Here is an 18,802-nt window from a genome sequence, read left to right as displayed (position 1 = left end):
GTGTATGTAGAAGGTCTAAGATTGACATCTTTGGGATTAGTTTAGCCTTGCATTTTTCCCAGAGGTCGTCGTCATGGCGCTTTGGAGGTTTGTAAAATAAATGGGGCTAGCATTCTTCTTGGGACCACATGATAAAAAGTAATACATAATGTTTAATTTACTGTCTCCATAGCTAGTATAGCCATTTTTCACATAATCATATTGAATTAGAACTAGTTGCATGGATGGATGGGGAGCCAGCAAACTGGCTGTTGGAATTTGATGGAGGTTCTGAGAAGCTGTGCAGATAGAAAATAGAGCTGAAAGCTTGACTTTCATATTTTTATATCTTCACTGAAGCAAATTGAAAGCTCAGGTATCTTTAACACTTTCTATCAGGTTACTACAAGAAGAAAAAGGGAGTTATAATGCAACCAATAGTCCTGTAGATCTCAGAATACTGATGCAGCCCATTAATATACAGGGAACAGGATTTGTTGAAATAATATTTGTAGTGTGGCAGTTCCTTCTGATAAAAAATAAGGCAAAGGATTGTCTACAACATGTAATTTTATAAAGTAAGGATGGGAAAATTTGAAGGGTCACTGGTTGACATTCAACCCTTTGACCTTCCAAAGGGCTGCAAGAAGCTACTCAGTAATACTATAATGTCATTGGAAAGGGCAGAACTGATCAATTTTTTTTTCTGGGGAGGATATTAGGGTACTCCCCTCTGCCAAACTACTTGAAATAAGCTCCTGAAATTTTGTCATTTTGAAACTAAATTTCAATAGCATGAAATGGCAATATAGCAGAAGAGGCGCATGCAGCTTAAAAGCTGCAGGTTATTCTAATTCTACAGATTCGAGTACAGCATTTGCTCCCTAAATGATAATTTTCCTCTAATTTGTTTAATATGCATTTTATACCTATTATCATAAGAATGTGCCAAGCCCATTTTCAGCAATGACAATATGTCAAATTTAGGAAAATAAATTTGGGTGGGGATTTATTGGATTTTCTATTTAGAGTATTATTTCTGTAAGCTGCTTGGAGTGACTGAGTGTGTTGGGAGGCCATATACGTTTTCTTAACAAATAATAATAATGTGAAACTTTGAGGCAAAACAACATTTTCTGTAAACTAGACCCTCCCTCATTTTATCTCTAGCGATAATCCTTTCAGCTACCATGAATTCAACCAAAATTTTGTATTGAAGTATTTTTATGTGACCAGGTGGTGGGAGTTCAATTCAACACAAAGAAACCTTTAACTATGCATTATTGAGTACATGCATATGCTGAGTATACATAATGAGTTAGTTGAGTTTGGGATTACTTTAGAATTATTTATCTGCTACATTTCAGTGGTGGGTTTCATTTTTTTTTTTTACTATCGGTTCTATGGGTGTGGCTTCGTGGGCATGGCAGGGGAAAGATACTGTAAAATCTTCATTCCCTCCCCAATCCAGGGGAAGGTTACTGCAAAATCCCCATTTCCTCGGGAGGCAGAGAATAGATGGGGCCAGTCTGAGGTGGTATTTACCGGTTCTCCGAACTACTCAAAATTTCCACCACCGGTTCTCCAGAACTGGTCAGAACCTGCTGAAACCCACCTCTGCTACATTTGTATCTGGCTTTTTGTCCAGGGACTCAAACCTCCAACCCCATTGAATGCTGTGGGCCCTTATCGAACTCTAACTAGGTGCTAACTGCTAGTTAAGATCCTTTGTATAGGCTTTTAGCAATAAATCAGTTAAATTGAATCATCACACGTGGACATGGTTTTTCATCACACCTAATAAATATACTGTATACTGTATGTGTATAAAATAAAACTGGTATTATTATCATATTATATTTAATAATTTGTGACCTTGTATTCATTTTGACATATGGGTTACCAGTTCATGTGGATATAGCTACTATTTCTGAGATGATCTTAACAATATTGTTTACTTTCATTGAATATATTTCTTTAAACTACAGGTACTCCTCAACTTCCAATCCACAACAGAGCCCAGATTTTGGTTATAACTGGTTGTGGTCATAGACAATATCAAGGCACACATGGCCAGAGTTGATTTTGTGACCATTTTTACAATGGTTATAAAGTGAGCATCACAGTTATTCAGAATGGATGGCTTTTGCTGGAAACTGGCAAAAAAATTGCAAATCACCATCAGGTGACAATGGCATAGGGCAACCAGTCATATATGTGAGCCAGTTGCCAAGCACCTAAAATGTAGTCACATGCCCACAGGAGAGGGGCAGCACCTGTAACATAGGTTGCTTTTAAAAAGTCCATTGTAACTTTGAACTGTCATTAAATGACCATCCTAAGTTGAGGACTACTGTATAGTCAAAATATTGTCATTTCTCATAAAACTTTGTACTGTAGTAGAAAGAATTTATATTTACCTGCCCTGAAGTCTACAAGGCACTGATAACTTTCACAAATACCATTAAATTGCTAACTCTTTCACTTTCTTAATCTGCTGTAAAAATAAGAGAAATTTCCTAATATCTGGGAGATTTCAGAATATTAATGAGAGATCCTATAACTATGTAACATTGTCATTTCTGAAATAATTTGTAGCAGTTCTTGTTCTGCCTATTCATTGTATTTATATTATTTGAATACATTTGCTAAGGAATTTTCATTCATGTGAGGAAAAAATGAGTTTGTTTGTACCTGTTTGAATTTCTTGCTAGTATTCTTAAACTACAGTGGATAAAAATGTAGCCATTTTACCATGGAACTGCCATTGATGATCTCTGTCTCATTGTTTTAGTTGTTGTTCTTCTTTGGATATGGGCTCCTATTTTAAAGAGTTAAATACTATAAAAATGTCTACCCTGAACACAAACAGTCCCTACAAATAATACAGACCAGAAAACTTGCTTGAAGAATTAAAAAAAAAAGGGCATGATCCATTCTTATAATTCTGTCAATAAAAGTTTATGCAAACTATTACAAAAAAGAACTAAGGATGATAGGCTGGGTTTACATGACACACTAACCCATAGTTGACTTAATCATAGCTTTCTTAATTATTGCTATTGTATATCACATCACCTGCTCCATTTCCCCTCTGCATTCCTAACTACTTTCCCTTTTCCCTTCTTTTCCTGCAGTCGATTTTGTTGTCAGCCTCTATCAAGCGGGAAGGAGATTCTCCAACAGCATCACCCCATTCCTCAGATGATATTCATCACTCTGACAGATACCAGGTGAGAATGATACCAGGAGGAGTCAGCTGATGACTGAAAGCCAGGAGCTACTAAATGGCACTAACAGATCTTTCAGGGAATGATGTTAGGCTTTGTATGTAATATGTAAATTCAGATAATTGCTGTTTGATACATAGGTTTCTTTATCTTTGAAACCTTGACTAAACAATACTATAATACAACAGTATTGCAAGTTTCGTTGAGAGGATTATATCCACTTTTTATTTATTTTTATTGCTTTATGTCATAGTAGTGGTTGAGAAAGAGGATTATTAAGTATGAGATTATTTGTGTGTGATGATATTATAGCCTAACAGTACAATATTGCACAGATATTATTTTTCAATTGGATATAAAGAAACGGCCCAATAAATTGCTCCAAATGACCAAAAAGAAATAATTAACTTTAAGGCTCCATTCTGAAAGAAGCATATAATGCAACTGTTTTAAGCAAACAAAAATTTGTTTTCTTAATGTTCAGCAGTATTTTTAACAGTTGCTCATTACAGTGTCAAAGCACTTTATGTTGTAATGCAGTGTTTCTCAACCTGGGCAGCTTGAAGATGGGTGGACTTCAACTCCCAGAATTGGCTGGCTGGGGAATTCTGGGAATTGGAAGTCTATCCATCTTCAAGCTGCCCAGGTTGAGAAGCACTGGTACAATGGGTTCTTGTTTTTACTGTCCAAAGCCAACAAAACTCATTGTCCAAATGAACATCTTAATTACATATAACATTCTACTAGTAACTTTTTTTTAATGAACTTCAAATATAAGGTAGTGATGAATTTTATAGATAAATAGCAATAGTACTTAGACTTATATACTGCTTCGTAAGGGGGCTACATCCTAATTGGAAAATAAAATGCATAGTTATTCTAATTAACTCTACTAATAGGATACTCCCTCTGGATATTGTATAACTAATTTATGTGTATTAGCCATAATAGTAGCTTCAGTATTGTCATAAGCAGATACATTGTTTACATAGTCTGTATTATATTTCATATTTCACAATCAATTTTTTTCAACATGTATTTAGTTCATTCTTTCAAAAACCAGTCAACACTATATAATCTTATAGAATGTGATAAATATTTGTAACAGAATTCATTTATACATATCAAGAAATTCTTATACAAACTCTAGGATATTTATTTTCTTCTTTTTTTCTTTCAAATTATTTTTATTCTGGAAATTCAGATCTGATTAATTAAAAAACCAATGTATAATTGTTACATGAATTCATCTGGGAAAATAGTCAAACATAAATCCAGCTGAGGGTTAATTAAAAAGACACTGTATAATAAATCTTCCTTTGATTCCATGGGCTGAACTTTCCATGAAATGCCTTGTGTGTGTGTAAACTGAAGTATTACTAATGGTACATTGCCATTTTTTTGTGACATTTATGCTTCCTATGAAAATACTGTATAATAGGAAGAGATTAGTAAAGAAACATTTCTTACAGAATAATTCTATAAGAAGATATCATAAAAGCTTGAACTAATCAACTTTGTGGCTTAAATGTAGATCGCTATTAGCATTTGTATCATTAAAATTTTACTTATATATTACTTTAGCTTGTATACCTTTTGAATCACAGTGACTCGGAATGGTTAACCACAAGCCTATCCAGGGGTAAAAATATACCAGTTAAAAAGAATCAAGTAAAAGAAATACCCAAACAATGTGCTACTTTTCAGAAGATACTAGAAATCTCATATAGACAATCTGAATTTTGAATGTTACCATAGTAGAAGTTATGATAAAGCTATGCATTTCAATATATTTCGATACTAATATAACCTGGTTTTATAATTGAATGTTCAGGAGCAACAAAATTATGAAGTAGGAAAGTTGATTACAGAATATTTTAGACTGATTAGGAAATTAGGCTTTTTAGTACTATTTGCTATTCAGTGGCTTTAATTTTAATCATTTGAAAAAACAGAAAAAAATTAAATCTAAAGATTTTACAATTTACACATGTACTTTAAAATCCAAGAAAATTAATTTAAGAAATTCATCTTAAATTTTGTACCATGTACTTATTTGTTCTAGTAAAATGAAAAGCAGAATTCAGCTAGGGGCAATTTCACCTGGCAACCTTAAACTGCTTGATTCTTGTAATATTGCCTGGAAATCAAACCATATGTCATATGGATTTCAAACTTTGGCTGACCTGTATGACAGTTATCACATCCCATGCTTCTGTTTATTTCCCACCCATTCCTGGGAAGCAAGAACCAATCACTTTCTTTTCTGAAAAGAGTTGATTCTAAGAATACATGGTTTCTGTTTGCATGAACAAAATCCAACAATCATTGAATAATATTGCTGGAAGAGCCTTAGAGATCATCTTGTCCAACTGCAAAACAGGAATTGCTTGCTCTTGTTGAGCATTTCTCCAGGGCACTGGGAAATGAGAAAAACTACTTTTTTACAATTCTTGGTATCACTTGAGCTAGAAGGAGAAACTGTAAAACGTTTGTCAGCTTCACCCCAGTGTGTGTGTTGGGGAGGAATCACTTTTTTTTCACTGTTCTTTCCATCACTTGTAGAACTTTTCCCAGTTTCATTCTAGTATTCAAAATTAACAAGTGTCATGAGAGAATGAAATGAAATAAAGCAGACAGACTACTTGGCATGGCTTATGCTGGCAGAATTGAGAAAACACTGCTATAGACACACAGCAAGAAGATATGTCTTCACAGTAGGCTGGGGATGGGTTAAATATGATGTTTTGTGTTGCTTTCCTGAAAAAATAATTAGTGGCTCCTCTTTATGCCCAACATTGTCACTTAAAATTCCTTAGTTCAGTTGAACATTTTACTCACACTAGGGAAACAGCATTGCTTTTGAAAATGGTATTTTTATTCCATATCTTTTCTTCACATGCTTATGAATTTGAATAGGATTAATGACATGACATTTTTTCCAAAACGAAAAAAAAAAACCCTGTTCCAGTTAAAAAATTCTTTGCATCTATTTCTCTAACACAAGAAATCAATTTAGGTCAGGTTGTAGAAAATATGGAGCACTCCTATCTCTCACTGTAATAAATTTGAAATGAGAATGCTAAGCATTACACTGAGTCAGGTTATAATATTCCAAACCAGGGAAGGAGGAGTATTGGACAGTAAGTAGAAGGAAAATGCATGATGAGAGTACAATTTACTTGAAGAAAAAAATCCATTAAAAATCAGATTTCATCCTTTTTCTCTAAGCTAAATTGTACATAGTTGAGATGAGGGAGGAGCCAATTACATTCCAGTTTCAGGATGTAAATGTATAGCCCAATTACATCCTTTGTAGAATAATTAATGCATGGTTTCTTCTAAGAATATAAATATACAATATAAATCTCATTAACATATTATTGAAACAGTTTCAATGTCATCCCACACATATAGATGATGTTCATAAACAGAAGTATGTGAAGAAATTACCTATGACGGTCTCTAATTCTGATACAATGTTTTGAACCTCCGAAGACAAAGACCAGTAAATTGTGGTAAACTGTGTTCTTAGTGGAGTCACCTGTCAAGAGCAATATTGTCAAAGCATCTAAGCAAGAATTTCAGTGTACTAAAATGAAACTGCCAGCTAAGATTGTGTTAAAACTGTAAATAACTTTTTTCCGTTCTCTTTTCCTATGAATCCCAGTAAGATAGTTTACTGTTTTAGTTCCCAAATGCTGTCTTAATATTTATGAAATGCAAAGTTGTCCATTCATACAATAATTTATGATGGGTGTGTTTGCTATAAATCTTATAAAATCAATGCCTACCTGACATACAGAAGTACAATTAGGGAAAAATAAAGGAATGAAGAAATTTGAAAGACTTCTAAACATATTTATATCTTCCTTTCAACCATAGTGTTTGCTTATAATGTATCTTTTATTTAATTTCAATTATTTATAGTATCTCTAATTGACTGTAAAATGTTTAATATAAATCAGATCAGAATTAATACTAGTGCATTCACATGAGTTAAAGTACACTGTTAGGTGTTACTATTACTAGTAGTAGTGCCAGCGAAAATGTATGTGTATGATAAGGATTCTGATCAAGGGTAATAGAGTGAGCGTAATAGTAGAGTAATATTAGAAAACACAAAGGATAGAGATCTTTGCTAAACCCCATCACTGAAAGTCTACATTGCTGCCCTCCATGTAGTGCCATATTTGCTGAAAGAAAATACGGGAAAATTCTCTATATTGAATTAATTCAGTGATTTAGGATTTTAAGAAATTCTCAAGGTTTTTGATTCTTTGATCAGTTTTAACAGTAAAATCCTCAGATTATTAACACTGTCACTCCTGATTGGCTTTAATGCTTGAAGAATCTTTGACAGCTTGACACTAATAAGATACTTCTCAGGTATACAGGACATAGTTCCTTCTCTTATCTTATATAAGAGAAGGACATGTGTATGTGTGTGTGTGTGTGTGTGACATGATAGCAGTGTTCCAATATTTGAGGGATTGCCATAGATAGGACCTGGTCAGTGGTGGGATTCAGCCAGTTCGCATCACTTCGGGAGAACCGGTTGTTAACTTTCTGAGCAGTTTGGAAAACTGGTTGTTGGAAGAAATCATTAGGGCAGAAAACCGGTTGTTAAATTACTTGAATCCCACCACTGGACCTGGTCAACCTATTGTCCAAAGCACCTGAGGGCAGGACTAGAAGTAATGGATAGAAACTTATCAAGGAGAGATCCAACCTAGAACTAAGAAGAAATTTCCTAACAGGGAGAACAATTGATCAGTGGAACAGCTTGCCTCCAGAAACTGTAGATGGTCCATGACTGAAGGTTTTTTAGAAGAGATTGGGCAGTCAGTATAGGCTCTCCTGTCTAAGATTGGGCTAGAAGAGTTACATCCCTTGTAACTCTGTTATTTTATAGGCTTAACTTTCTTGCAACAACAATTTGGAAATAACACAGTAAAAATAATGTCTGATAGCTTTAGTAACATTTGAATTTGGAAAGATTTTTATTTGGATATTGGCCCTGCTACAAAGAGCTACAATTTACAAAGAGCTGACTCCTATTGACTTCAATAGGATTAAACATTTACAAGACATGAGCATATTACATATTGATCTTTACTTACTTTAATAAAAGGGCAAATTGCTTATGTATTCAAACTGTATACTAACTACTATTCTTGTTATGTACAAGGATATTTAAAGATTCTCGTAAAATGAATATTTTTCTGACAATGAAATTTTTATGATGCATACTACAACATTTTTAAGACTAAAGAAATCTATCATCCAAACTAATCTGGGATGTCATATTAGCAGAACACCCAGTAGCTGCATGATTTCCTTTTTATAGGCAGTGGTCCTAAGGTTGGACTTTGAATGGATTTTCGTACCTTCAAAGTTGCATCATATTCACTATTTATGCTTATCAGACATAGTGAAAAATTTTCAGCTGTTACATTTCTATTTTTTTTCTAGAAATTTTTAGTGAGTTAAAAGCATCTTTTCTGACTCTTTATAGTTGAAGATTGCACAGTATGTTTACCCAAGTTAATTTAACTTTGGTTTAATGAATTTACTGTTTCAAGAATTTGCACAACATACTAAACCTTAAATCTGAAAATTAAATTTCTGTAGTGTAGATATCATATGTTTTACATGATTGTGTTTCCATTTGTGTGGAAATGTTGCAGCAAAAACATCATGTAGTAGTTGAAAAAACAGCAATTATTATGATATAAACTTTTGTGGATTGTGATCCATTTCATTAAATGCATGAACAGCAGTCCACATAATTATCGGCAAAATAGCCAACGCACAGGGGTATTATGAACATAAATCAGGATGAAAATTATGCACTGCCATGCCATTTCCAGTTCTGCCATTAGCAAGATATTTTTTTCGTTTTAGGAAATGTGTATTTATGTCTTGGCCAGTAACCATTCTTTACTTCTTGATCAATATAGGGTCAGGCTAGTGAAACCAGAATATTGGGTATCTGCCAAAACTGCTGCTACTACAAAATAGGGGCACGCACGGGTCTTTGCAGCACTCTTTATTTAATTAGAGGAAAAAGAAAGAATACTATCGGTAACTTTGATCTTTTATTGTGAAGTGGAAAAATGCTGCTTTTCAAAGTACAGACCGGGCGCGCTCTTGAGCGCGGATTTGTTTGAAAGGAGTTGTGTGAGTCGCAAAGTTGTTAGAAAAGGCGACGGGGACGACCTGATGGGCAAAGACTACACATTTCAGGCATCCGGACTGTGGTAACCGGTGTTTACAAAAGCGATTGAGGAATGTGCTATTATTATGGCAGAAACCCCTCAACCCTCGTCCGCTCCCAGCCTTAGTTGCCATGAGAACAACTTCCTCTGAACTCTCACCCCGCGTCGGCGACGGCTGGTCACATGATCGCAGCTAATATGGCGACGACCGCTGTTTCGGGGAGTTAATTGCAGGTGCCGGGGCCGTTGCCCGTATCCATTCTCATCCCCGGCCATGCAGAGCGAGAGGAGGGAGCCCGGTGGTCGGGAGGAGGTGCGAACGTGGACCGTTTCTGGGGCCGAAGCCATTTTATTGCTAAGGGAGGGAATAGGTCTTGTTTACATCTAAGGGAAGCTGGGCCGTCCTTCCTGAGAGGGGGAGTGGTCTGTTTACATTCTCAGGATAAACTTGGAGAGGCCTCTTTTTATATAAAGAGAAAATGAACTATGTTAGGAGTTGATTAGGAAACTAGTAGGCATGGCAGGGCACGTACGGGGAGGGGGGGGAAGCTGGAGTTGTATTTAGAAAATGGGGCCAAAATAGATACTCATATGGCAGATCAGTTTGGAGTTTGAGCCAGCCTAAGATAGTGAGACAGGCAGGGAACCTGGTTACAGCTACTATTACAGACTGAATGCTTTTGATAATGGGCAATCTATGAACTTTAGAAAGCAAATGGGGCTGGCAATGTCATTTTATAGGAGAGAGTTCTGAAAGTCCAAATATGATTTAGAGTTGAGCAAAATAAAACGTTAATAAAGGAAGCTGCTAGGAAACTATGAATTGTTGGAATTAATATATGGAAAAATAAACCAGAAAGGAGGGTTTTTAAGGGTTGAATGAAACTGGTGTGTATTTTTAAAAATATTCTGGGAGTGGGTTCCTTTCAAGAATACTTCTTAAAGTTGGTTGAATTATTCTCTGGTTTTCTCATTAGCAGGGCCTTAATCCTATCTATTTACATTCTTGTGTCTTTTGTTCATAGACTTTTTTGCGAGTAAGGGCAAACAGACAGACCCGGCTGAATGGTGAGTGAGACCTATATTCCTGTCTTTCGTTAGGAACAATAATTTCCAGTATTAGTGTCTGATGGGGCTAATGCTCTCTTCCTTTATAAGGTAGTTTAGCAAGTTGTGACCTACAGTTTTAAAGCCTTACTTATCATTTGTGTTGCCACTGTTTTTGTTTCTTTGAATCTTTCCTAAATTGGGGCTGTCCTTACCACCAGTACTGCATACTGTTTCAAATGAGATACTACTTAGAGCCATGTACATATAAGAAAAAATAGTGACCTTATTTTACATTTTTCTTCTGGTAGTTTTTGCAACCACACTTTATATGTGCTGTTCTTCAATTTCTGATCAATTTCCCAATGTGTGTGTGTGTAATCTCCTGCGCCCAATTTCTTGCATTTTGTAGAGAATCAAGACTAACTTTTAATTTGACTTCCGTAGATTTAATTCCTCAGATTATTTGCCTTTATAGGGAAACCACAGATTTCCATATTTGCATGCAGTAATTTTTTTGCAGCTTTTAGCACTGAGATTTTTAGTCAGATTAAAATATTAATATTATGAAATCTGAGTGCTTTAAAACAAAAATACCATTTCAAAAGATTTAATTTAATTTAAATTAATCCTTTAATTCTATTTGTGAGTGCTTATTTCAATCAAAAGCAAAAACACTGAAATATCAATCTTTCAAATTATAAAGTATTCTAAAATTGCAAGAAAAGAGTGTTTTATTATGCATTCAAAATTACTAGGCAGCTGCAAGGTTGTAAGATCTATGTTAGTGGTATTTACAACATTTAAGAGTGAACTCTTGAATTAAGATTAATGGTGCATTGCATTGTGAATACATGTAATCTGTGTTTTACATTCATAAACTGCAGTACAATTTCTATTGAATACCTCTGGCATATGATTAATGAATATACTATTGTACCATTTCATATATTGATCATCTCACAAATATTCCTTGCGGCATCTGGTGCTGTTATTGGAAAATGCCTAGTGCCAAAACACAAATATTTTTCCAAGACTTTTTAAAGTAAATCAGTTCTTGCTGGGTGTATTGGCTTCATTGAAATATAATATTAATCAAAAGCTTCTTGAGCTTTTGTTGCTGTGCAGCAATCCAGATTTTAAAGTAAAAGGTGATTTGAAGCCTATTTGGGTACTGTACATACCAGAGGTGAGTTTCAGCAGGTTCTGACCAGTTCTAGAGAACCAGTAGCAGAAATTTTGAGTAGTTCGAAGAACCGGTAGTAAAAATTCTGACTGGCCCCACCCCCATCTATTCTCTGCCTCCCAAGTCCCAGCTGATCGGGAGGAAATGGGGATTTTGCAATATCCTTCCCCCGGAGTGGGGTGGCAATGGAGATTTTACAGTATCCTTCCCCTGCCACGCCCACCAAGCCATGCCACCCTCATCAAGCCACACCCACAGAACCAACAGTAAAAAAAATTTGAAACCCACCACTGGTACATACCCTGTACTTGCCAACAACTTTAAAAATCTATCTTTTTCTGACTTTTAATGGCAGCTTTGAAATAAGGAATTGCTAACATTTATGTACCCATATGTATTCCAAATTCCATCACAATATTCCACAATATAATTCCATCATAAAACTATTTTATAATACTTTGGTTTATGTAAAACTAAAAAGTAAATCCTGAGATTCATTAACCTATAATTCCAGAAAGTTAACTGCACATAGGCATATCTTCTCTGTAGTTTTCCCAACCTTGAAATAACCTTCTATCTGAAATGTGAGGGATCCCTATCCTTTGAGCCTTGCAGAAAGCTGTAAAGACCTGGCTCTTCGCCCAAATGTTGACCTAGAATGGGAGTTGAGTCAAGAGACGGATTGGTCTGATGCCTATTGAAAGGGAGGGAGGTATTCCTGTTTTTACCAGTTAGGAGCTGAATGGGATCATTATACGAGATAGATGGTCATATAAATTCTTTAAATAATGATGTATACATTAATCTTGACAATAATTGTGTCAATTCGCTTCCAAGGATGAATTGAATACAATTCTTAACTATACCAATCTGGAATATGCAGAAGAAATGGTATGATCTGAGCAAGTATTGATTGATGAACAAGCAAAATTGAATTAGAAGCTAATAACTGATAGCTAGGTTAGTAGATTAGAAAAAGACATGCTGGGTTTTTTCTTTTCAATAGAGTACTCAACATAGGTAGAATGTGAAATGCAAATGTGGGTTTCAGTATGTAAATGATTACCTAGATTATGGAACATAAGTAGGTGTGATTCCAGGCTTCCCAGCAATATAAAAGTTACGTAATACATACAAAATAAGGCCCTGCAAAACTGAATGGAGAAAACAAAGGCAGAATATGAAAAGGAGTGGGACTTGGCTCCTAGCTTTTCCTACAGAAATATTCTGTTAGGCACATTCATATAACTGCTTTAGCACAAGAGCCCTTCTAAGACTCTTCAAAATAATGCCAAATAAACCAGAACAAGTACATGAAATAGTGTAAATTAAGACTAAGCCTGAATTTGTGCTGTTTGGATTAATAAAGCAAAGCCTGTCACAATTGTGTGCTTTTGTGTAGAAAAGGAAGTAAATGTGTTTGAAATAATTTTTTGTAGCAATTTGGATCCATGAGAAGGAATATTTTTTTTAAAAAAGTGACTATCAACAACACTCTGGTTCATGAAATCATTCTAGTGGCAGAATTGTTATTGTAATACTAATACTGATTTCCCTATGCCCTGGTTATTTAAGCAAAATAAATCTAATAATTTAAAATGTCTTGTGCATTTTAAAGCTATCAAACTTTCTTTTATCATGTCTATTTCATTGATATAGCAAAGTCTCTTACAGAATTTAACTTCAACTATATTCTAACTGAGGGACTGCAAAAACTAACTTGACTGTTTGGAATCTTAACTGATAGATAGTTTTTCTGTTGTTTCGTTCAGGCTTATTCTTTTAAAAAAAATCTTTGGCTTAAACATTAGGAAAAAATCAACCAAGCCCCTCTCTTTGCTCCTGTGACAAGAGTACAGGGGAGAAGGATTAGTGAGCTAATTAGAAATGATTTCATCTATCAGCACTAATTAACAATACTGTGGTCTCACTTGTGTGTTCTTTTGAGCTGTTCTCCTTTGGGACAGCTCGGCAATTGCCCCCCTTCCTCTGGGGCTACTCCATCCTTCCTATGCTGATTAGAAGTGATAGCAGAGCTTTATAGCAGCAATTGGAAATTCTACTCACTCGTTTTTCAAACAGCCTCAGTTCCTTGTTCTCATTCCTGAATTCCACCATCAAGCTATTGCTAACTTTTTTGTTATCTTCCTTTTGCTGTATTTAATGTTTGACTTCTGCCACTCTGATTTTGTGGGCAAGAGCATTTTTTTGTTTGCAATAGCTGTTACATGTTTTTTAATGTTGTCTCCACCATTGAGAATGCATAATAATAATGTAGTCTTATTTTCTGAATTGTGTCAAACATTCATTAGCCTAGGAAAAATCAATCCCTTTACATTTCCTGTACATCATGCTAGCATATAAATAATAAACGTAATAATCCAGTAACATAAAAGTAGGTCCAAGAAGCTTTGCAAATAGTTAGAATCCAAGTTATTAACATTAGTATTTTTAACTGTTTTACAATTTCTCCTTCAATCAGCATCACATGCTTTGCAGTGAAAGATTTATTTTAAAAAGATGTAATCAGAGATATTACTCCAGGTAGTCTTTGAGAAAAATAATATTATCAACATCCTGGTGTTGGGCAAGAAATGTCCATCTGGGTTCAATTCCAAGTGGGGAGAAAGACACTGGAAAAATGGAGACTGCTTGGAAAGATGGTTTAATGAGGGACAGGACCACATGGTTTGAGGTCCTGGGCAAATTGAGCACATGGGTGAGAGACATAGATAGATTTATACACTCTCTTGGGCCCCGCCTTGGAGCTTCCTGTTCCTATATAAGAAATGTATTCTGATCGGTTGTCAGACTCCCACGGGGCCATGCAGGGGTAACTTTGTAGGTTATCTTGAGTCCCAGGCTTGGTTGAATCTTGCTGGGTGATGTAATCTTCCCAGGTGTCATGTGGTGAGATGGGTAGAGGGCTAATCCTATTATGTCCTGAGGGTGAAGGTCTTTTGTGTAGTAGATAAGCTGGCCCAGCCTTTTGTCTTGTAGATAGGTTGGCACTAGTCTTTCTGGGGCTATTAGCAAAGGTGGGGGCTGCTTTCCAAGAGCATATTTCTCCTTTTCTCATCCAGAGAGGTATAATATTCTGCCTTTTAAATATTTCCTAGAATATTTCAGTTGTTCTAGGTGATGGGTGGGTTTTTAAAAAAGCAAAACATATTGAAAGTATAACATGGAAGTCTTCTTGATTGCAAATTAACTAGATGAGTGATTAAGAAAAAGTGATTGTAAATTTTGTTAGTGACTACAGGTAAGGAGATTTCTAATGACATTATTCTTTAGTGCATGTTTTTACTGAATTTTTTTTCTGGAGGTGTACTAATACTTGTTCCCATGAACATGGAAAAAGCTGTATGTGCAGCTTCCTATATGAGGGGTTCTAATTTCTTTTCAAAAAATATTAGCCTTTCAAGAAAATTTAGGATCTTTTACATGGAGCTGTTTTCTACTTATCTGATCCTGAAGACATGAGAGAAATTATTAAGAGCAAGGTTTATTATTGCAGAAATGGTTTTTGTTTTGTGTAAGTGTCCTAACGCTAAATCTGAGATAAAAATCTGAGTGGTAAAAGCCACAGCCACTTGTGATATTCTGGAGAAACAATCCAGAGCTAATGGGACCTGTTTCCTTTTGCACTGTGTATTTAGTGAAAAGTAGGTGCCTATGAATTTGTTGGAAATTGTTATTTGAGAAAAAAATGTGATTGGAAGAAAAATGGAAGGAGTTCAGAGAAATAGACTAGAGGATAATATTCTTCAAATATTTGCATGACTGATTATTTTATGGTCAACTTAAGTTGACCGTGTAATTGAACAGACTGTTTTTCCTGCATTTGCATTCTCAAATTATTAGTAGCAACTTACATCTACCAGTTATTCCTATCCATATTGTGTCTTTCCTTAGAGTATTTTTGAGATCATTTTTCATGCTTGGTATGGATTCTATGAAGTTGCAACAAAAATAACATTTATGTTATATATTTGTGCAACATATAGTAACACATAATCAGCTCATGTTAACTTTGTCTGAACCATACTGATCAGTGTTTTTGTGGTGTACATATTTTTATTTCTGATTTTTTTTTATTTCCAAAGTTAAAATAAAAAATAAACGAAAAAAGCGTACATAACAATAACAAAGAGAAAAAAGTATATAAAACCGTAAAGTATCTCTGCTGGTTGAATACTAATAAATATGTTTCAGCTATAATAATTATCCCCCCCTTGAAAGCAGATTCACAATTTATAATGTTTTACCTCCGTATTTTGCAAAATTACTATACAACATTAAAAACTATCACAAATATAGAAATTGTCTCTATTTTATGACTTTTTTCCAGCAGTCGTTAAGCAATTCACCATGGTCATTAAGCAAACTTATTGTTCACCCAAACCCAGAAAAGAACACTGTTTTTCAAGTAAAAAAAAAAAAGTCTTAAATTGTAGTCAAATGGTCAACCCAAAATCTGGTCATGTGACTGCAGGAGGAAAGCAGCTGTCAGAACTGGTTCATAAATGCCTTTGTGGGGAGGGTGTCTTGTAACTTCAAATGGTCACTAAGTGATTGGTCATAAATTGAAAACTACCTATATAAAATTGCATCAAAAGAAGGTTTAATTTATGCCCATTTTAACCTGGAACCTAAATTGCTGCCATTCACTCTACTATTACATGTGCCCACCTAACTCACCCATAACTGGACAGGCAGAAATCATCCTGAGAGTAGCAAGGAGTGTGCACTCTCCGTGCAACCACCAGGAGTAGAACTCAGCACAAGACATTTTACCTTGACATACATGAAGATGAGAAATTTTTGCCTGACCGTTCCTATTTGCCTTATTTAATCTTGTATTAAGCATGCATCCTTGAAATTTGGCCATTTTGCTACCAAATTTCATGCTTGAACTTGGTGCTTTGGGGGGGGTGTTAGTAGTATAAACAGCATCTTATTTACAATAATTTGAAAAATGTTCCATAATAAAGTATTCTAAAATAAATAAATCTTGTCGGGCACCTTGAAGACAAAATGATTACTGATGACTTATTCTGGGGTGAATCCAGAAGCTCTCTGATTCAATTAATTTTCCCGCTTTGAGGCAACTCAAATGGCTTTAGGTTTTTTTATTAGAAGGGTGCAGTGCTACAATAATTAAAGAATTAAGCATGATTTTTTGAAGACAAGGAATTTGATTTGTGTTTGACCGTGCCACAAAGATGGAACGATGAAGAGGATTAAGTTTATAGTGCTCAAGATAAAATTCAACCGTGTGTGGTACTTTCTTTCTAATTGTGTTCGTATTTGCCCCTTGCAAGGAATAGATATGAATAATATTCATACTGGATAGAGAAGGGGCTAATCTTACAAATGTAACCTGTTGTACTTTTCTTCTATCTCTGCTTTTCTTGAACAGCTCGGATTGGAAAAATGAAAAGGAGGAAGCAAGACGAAGGACAGGTATGTCCCCTCTGCAGCCAGCCTCTCTCAGGATCCGAGGAGGAGAGGAGTGGGCATGTCGAACAATGCCTTGCAAAGGTAGAAATGCTAAGGAAACACTTGCTGCCTCTCCTTTCTTTCTTTCTACACTCTCTGCTATGCCTGATATCTGGATAGAAATCGAAGTTGCCAATTGAAGACCTGAGACTTGAAAGTTCCTTTGCAGATCCACTTGATTACTTGCTTATCATTTTGGCAGTCTTGTTATGTTACAGCCAATCTTCCTAGCCTTTCAAATGAGAATGGATTGTAATCTCCGTTGCTGTTACAGTGGCAGTCAGCACCCTCCCTACCGATATGGAGATTGAGCAACTGAAATGCAATGAGAAAATGGCTAGATTTTTGCAACAGCCCTTTTTTTTGGGGGGGGGGGGTAGAATTTGGGAGAATTCAGTCATGGAAATTATTGTCCTTAAAATACCTTAAATATGAAAAAGGGCCCTCCAAAATTAGGATATGACCTAATGATGCCCCTATGTCATTGGGCACCTTCCTATTGCCCTACAGAAGTAGTAGGAGAAGTAGAAGGCCTGTAACTTCGGTATCTTCAGAAGTTCTCCTGAGTTACAGGAGGCTTTTCTGGAGTTTGATTATAGTATGCAATTTATTAACATTAATGCAATAAAACTGAGACGTAAACATGTATTGGAGAAGAGAAGTGAAGCCTTTTCACCCTCAAAATTACATATGTGGCACCTATTCTCCTTTTAGGTGACCACACACATCTAGTCAAGCAGTGCTCTAGTTTTAATAAGTTTATTGGACCTTGGATCTAATTTTCCTATACCATTTATAGCATTTGTTAGGGTGCTCAGTAATTTCCTGATGGAGTATAGCCTGTCATTCGGAACATGACAGATACCACATCCTTTAAAATAGCAGACCATGGCCTGGTGTTTTTTACAGTTGATGATATTATTGATGTGGCTATTTTTGATTAATGAATTAAATCATGTCTTCAAAATCAGCCACCTGACTGTTGTCCTTACAATTTAGTATATAAAGCATTGAGGTAGCCACACACATAAATAATTGTGATAGTAGTTGATGCAGATAGTAGTTGTATATGAGAACTAACAAAAATAATGCTAAAGCTTTATCCAGAATGTTCAATTCTAACCTTGTTAAAGGTTCAATTTTTTGCTTTTCCAAGCTTTCTCATTTTATTGGATTTTTTTTTCATACAGTATACAATACTAAAATAAGGTTGGGTGGTGGTGTATTTGGAGGGGGGCCTTAATGCAGGGTTTGATGATAGCTCTGATTTATTCATTTAAACAAAAGATTACAATCTCTATTAGTCATTGTATTTCAGTTATTTATAAATTTTATGACAAATTCTTTCTGTAGTGCAATGGACATTTTTATTTTTCTTCCTTGCTAAAACAGACCGTTATAGCTTCCTTCAGCAGATAGAATATTAGTCAGAAAGTTCTCAATTCAAATTCCAATTTGACAATTCATTGGGTGGCTTAAAATAATATTAGGCATTATTTAAATAATCTAGCCTTGAATTTCTATAGTTCTTTAAATTATATTTTTTTCTTGGAACTCTCATAGTTTTAAAACAACACTCTGTAACGTTTTGCCATTGCTCGTAAGCAATTTAACCTTTCAAAATTCTCCATAATTTA

At 35.2% G+C, this 18,802-nt stretch overlaps 1 protein-coding gene across 4 annotated transcripts in view; it reads left to right on the top strand.

Moving 5' to 3' along the window:
• Positions 1–18,802, top strand: part of RNF220 (ring finger protein 220) — a 335,380-nt gene that overhangs the window by 250,880 nt on the left and 65,698 nt on the right. For 2 of the 4 annotated variants that reach the window (XM_070941405.1, XM_070941406.1), the window contains 3 exons: positions 3,117–3,212; positions 10,456–10,498; positions 17,086–17,207. In XM_070941405.1, the coding sequence (XP_070797506.1) occupies positions 3,117–3,212; positions 10,456–10,498; positions 17,086–17,207 (261 nt within the window). Of the gene's footprint in view, positions 1–3,116; positions 3,213–9,628; positions 9,744–10,455; positions 10,499–17,085; positions 17,208–18,802 lie in introns of those variants that run through there. The other 2 variants (XM_070941407.1, XM_070941408.1) reach the window with 2 other exon arrangements.

The sequence above is a fragment of the Pituophis catenifer genome, unplaced genomic scaffold (assembly GCF_029215685.1).
Source record: "Pituophis catenifer annectens isolate HBS135680 unplaced genomic scaffold, rPitCat1.0.hap2 SCAF_3, whole genome shotgun sequence".
Lineage (NCBI taxonomy): Eukaryota > Metazoa > Chordata > Lepidosauria > Squamata > Colubridae > Pituophis > Pituophis catenifer.
This window is presented reverse-complemented; position numbering and strand designations above follow the sequence as displayed.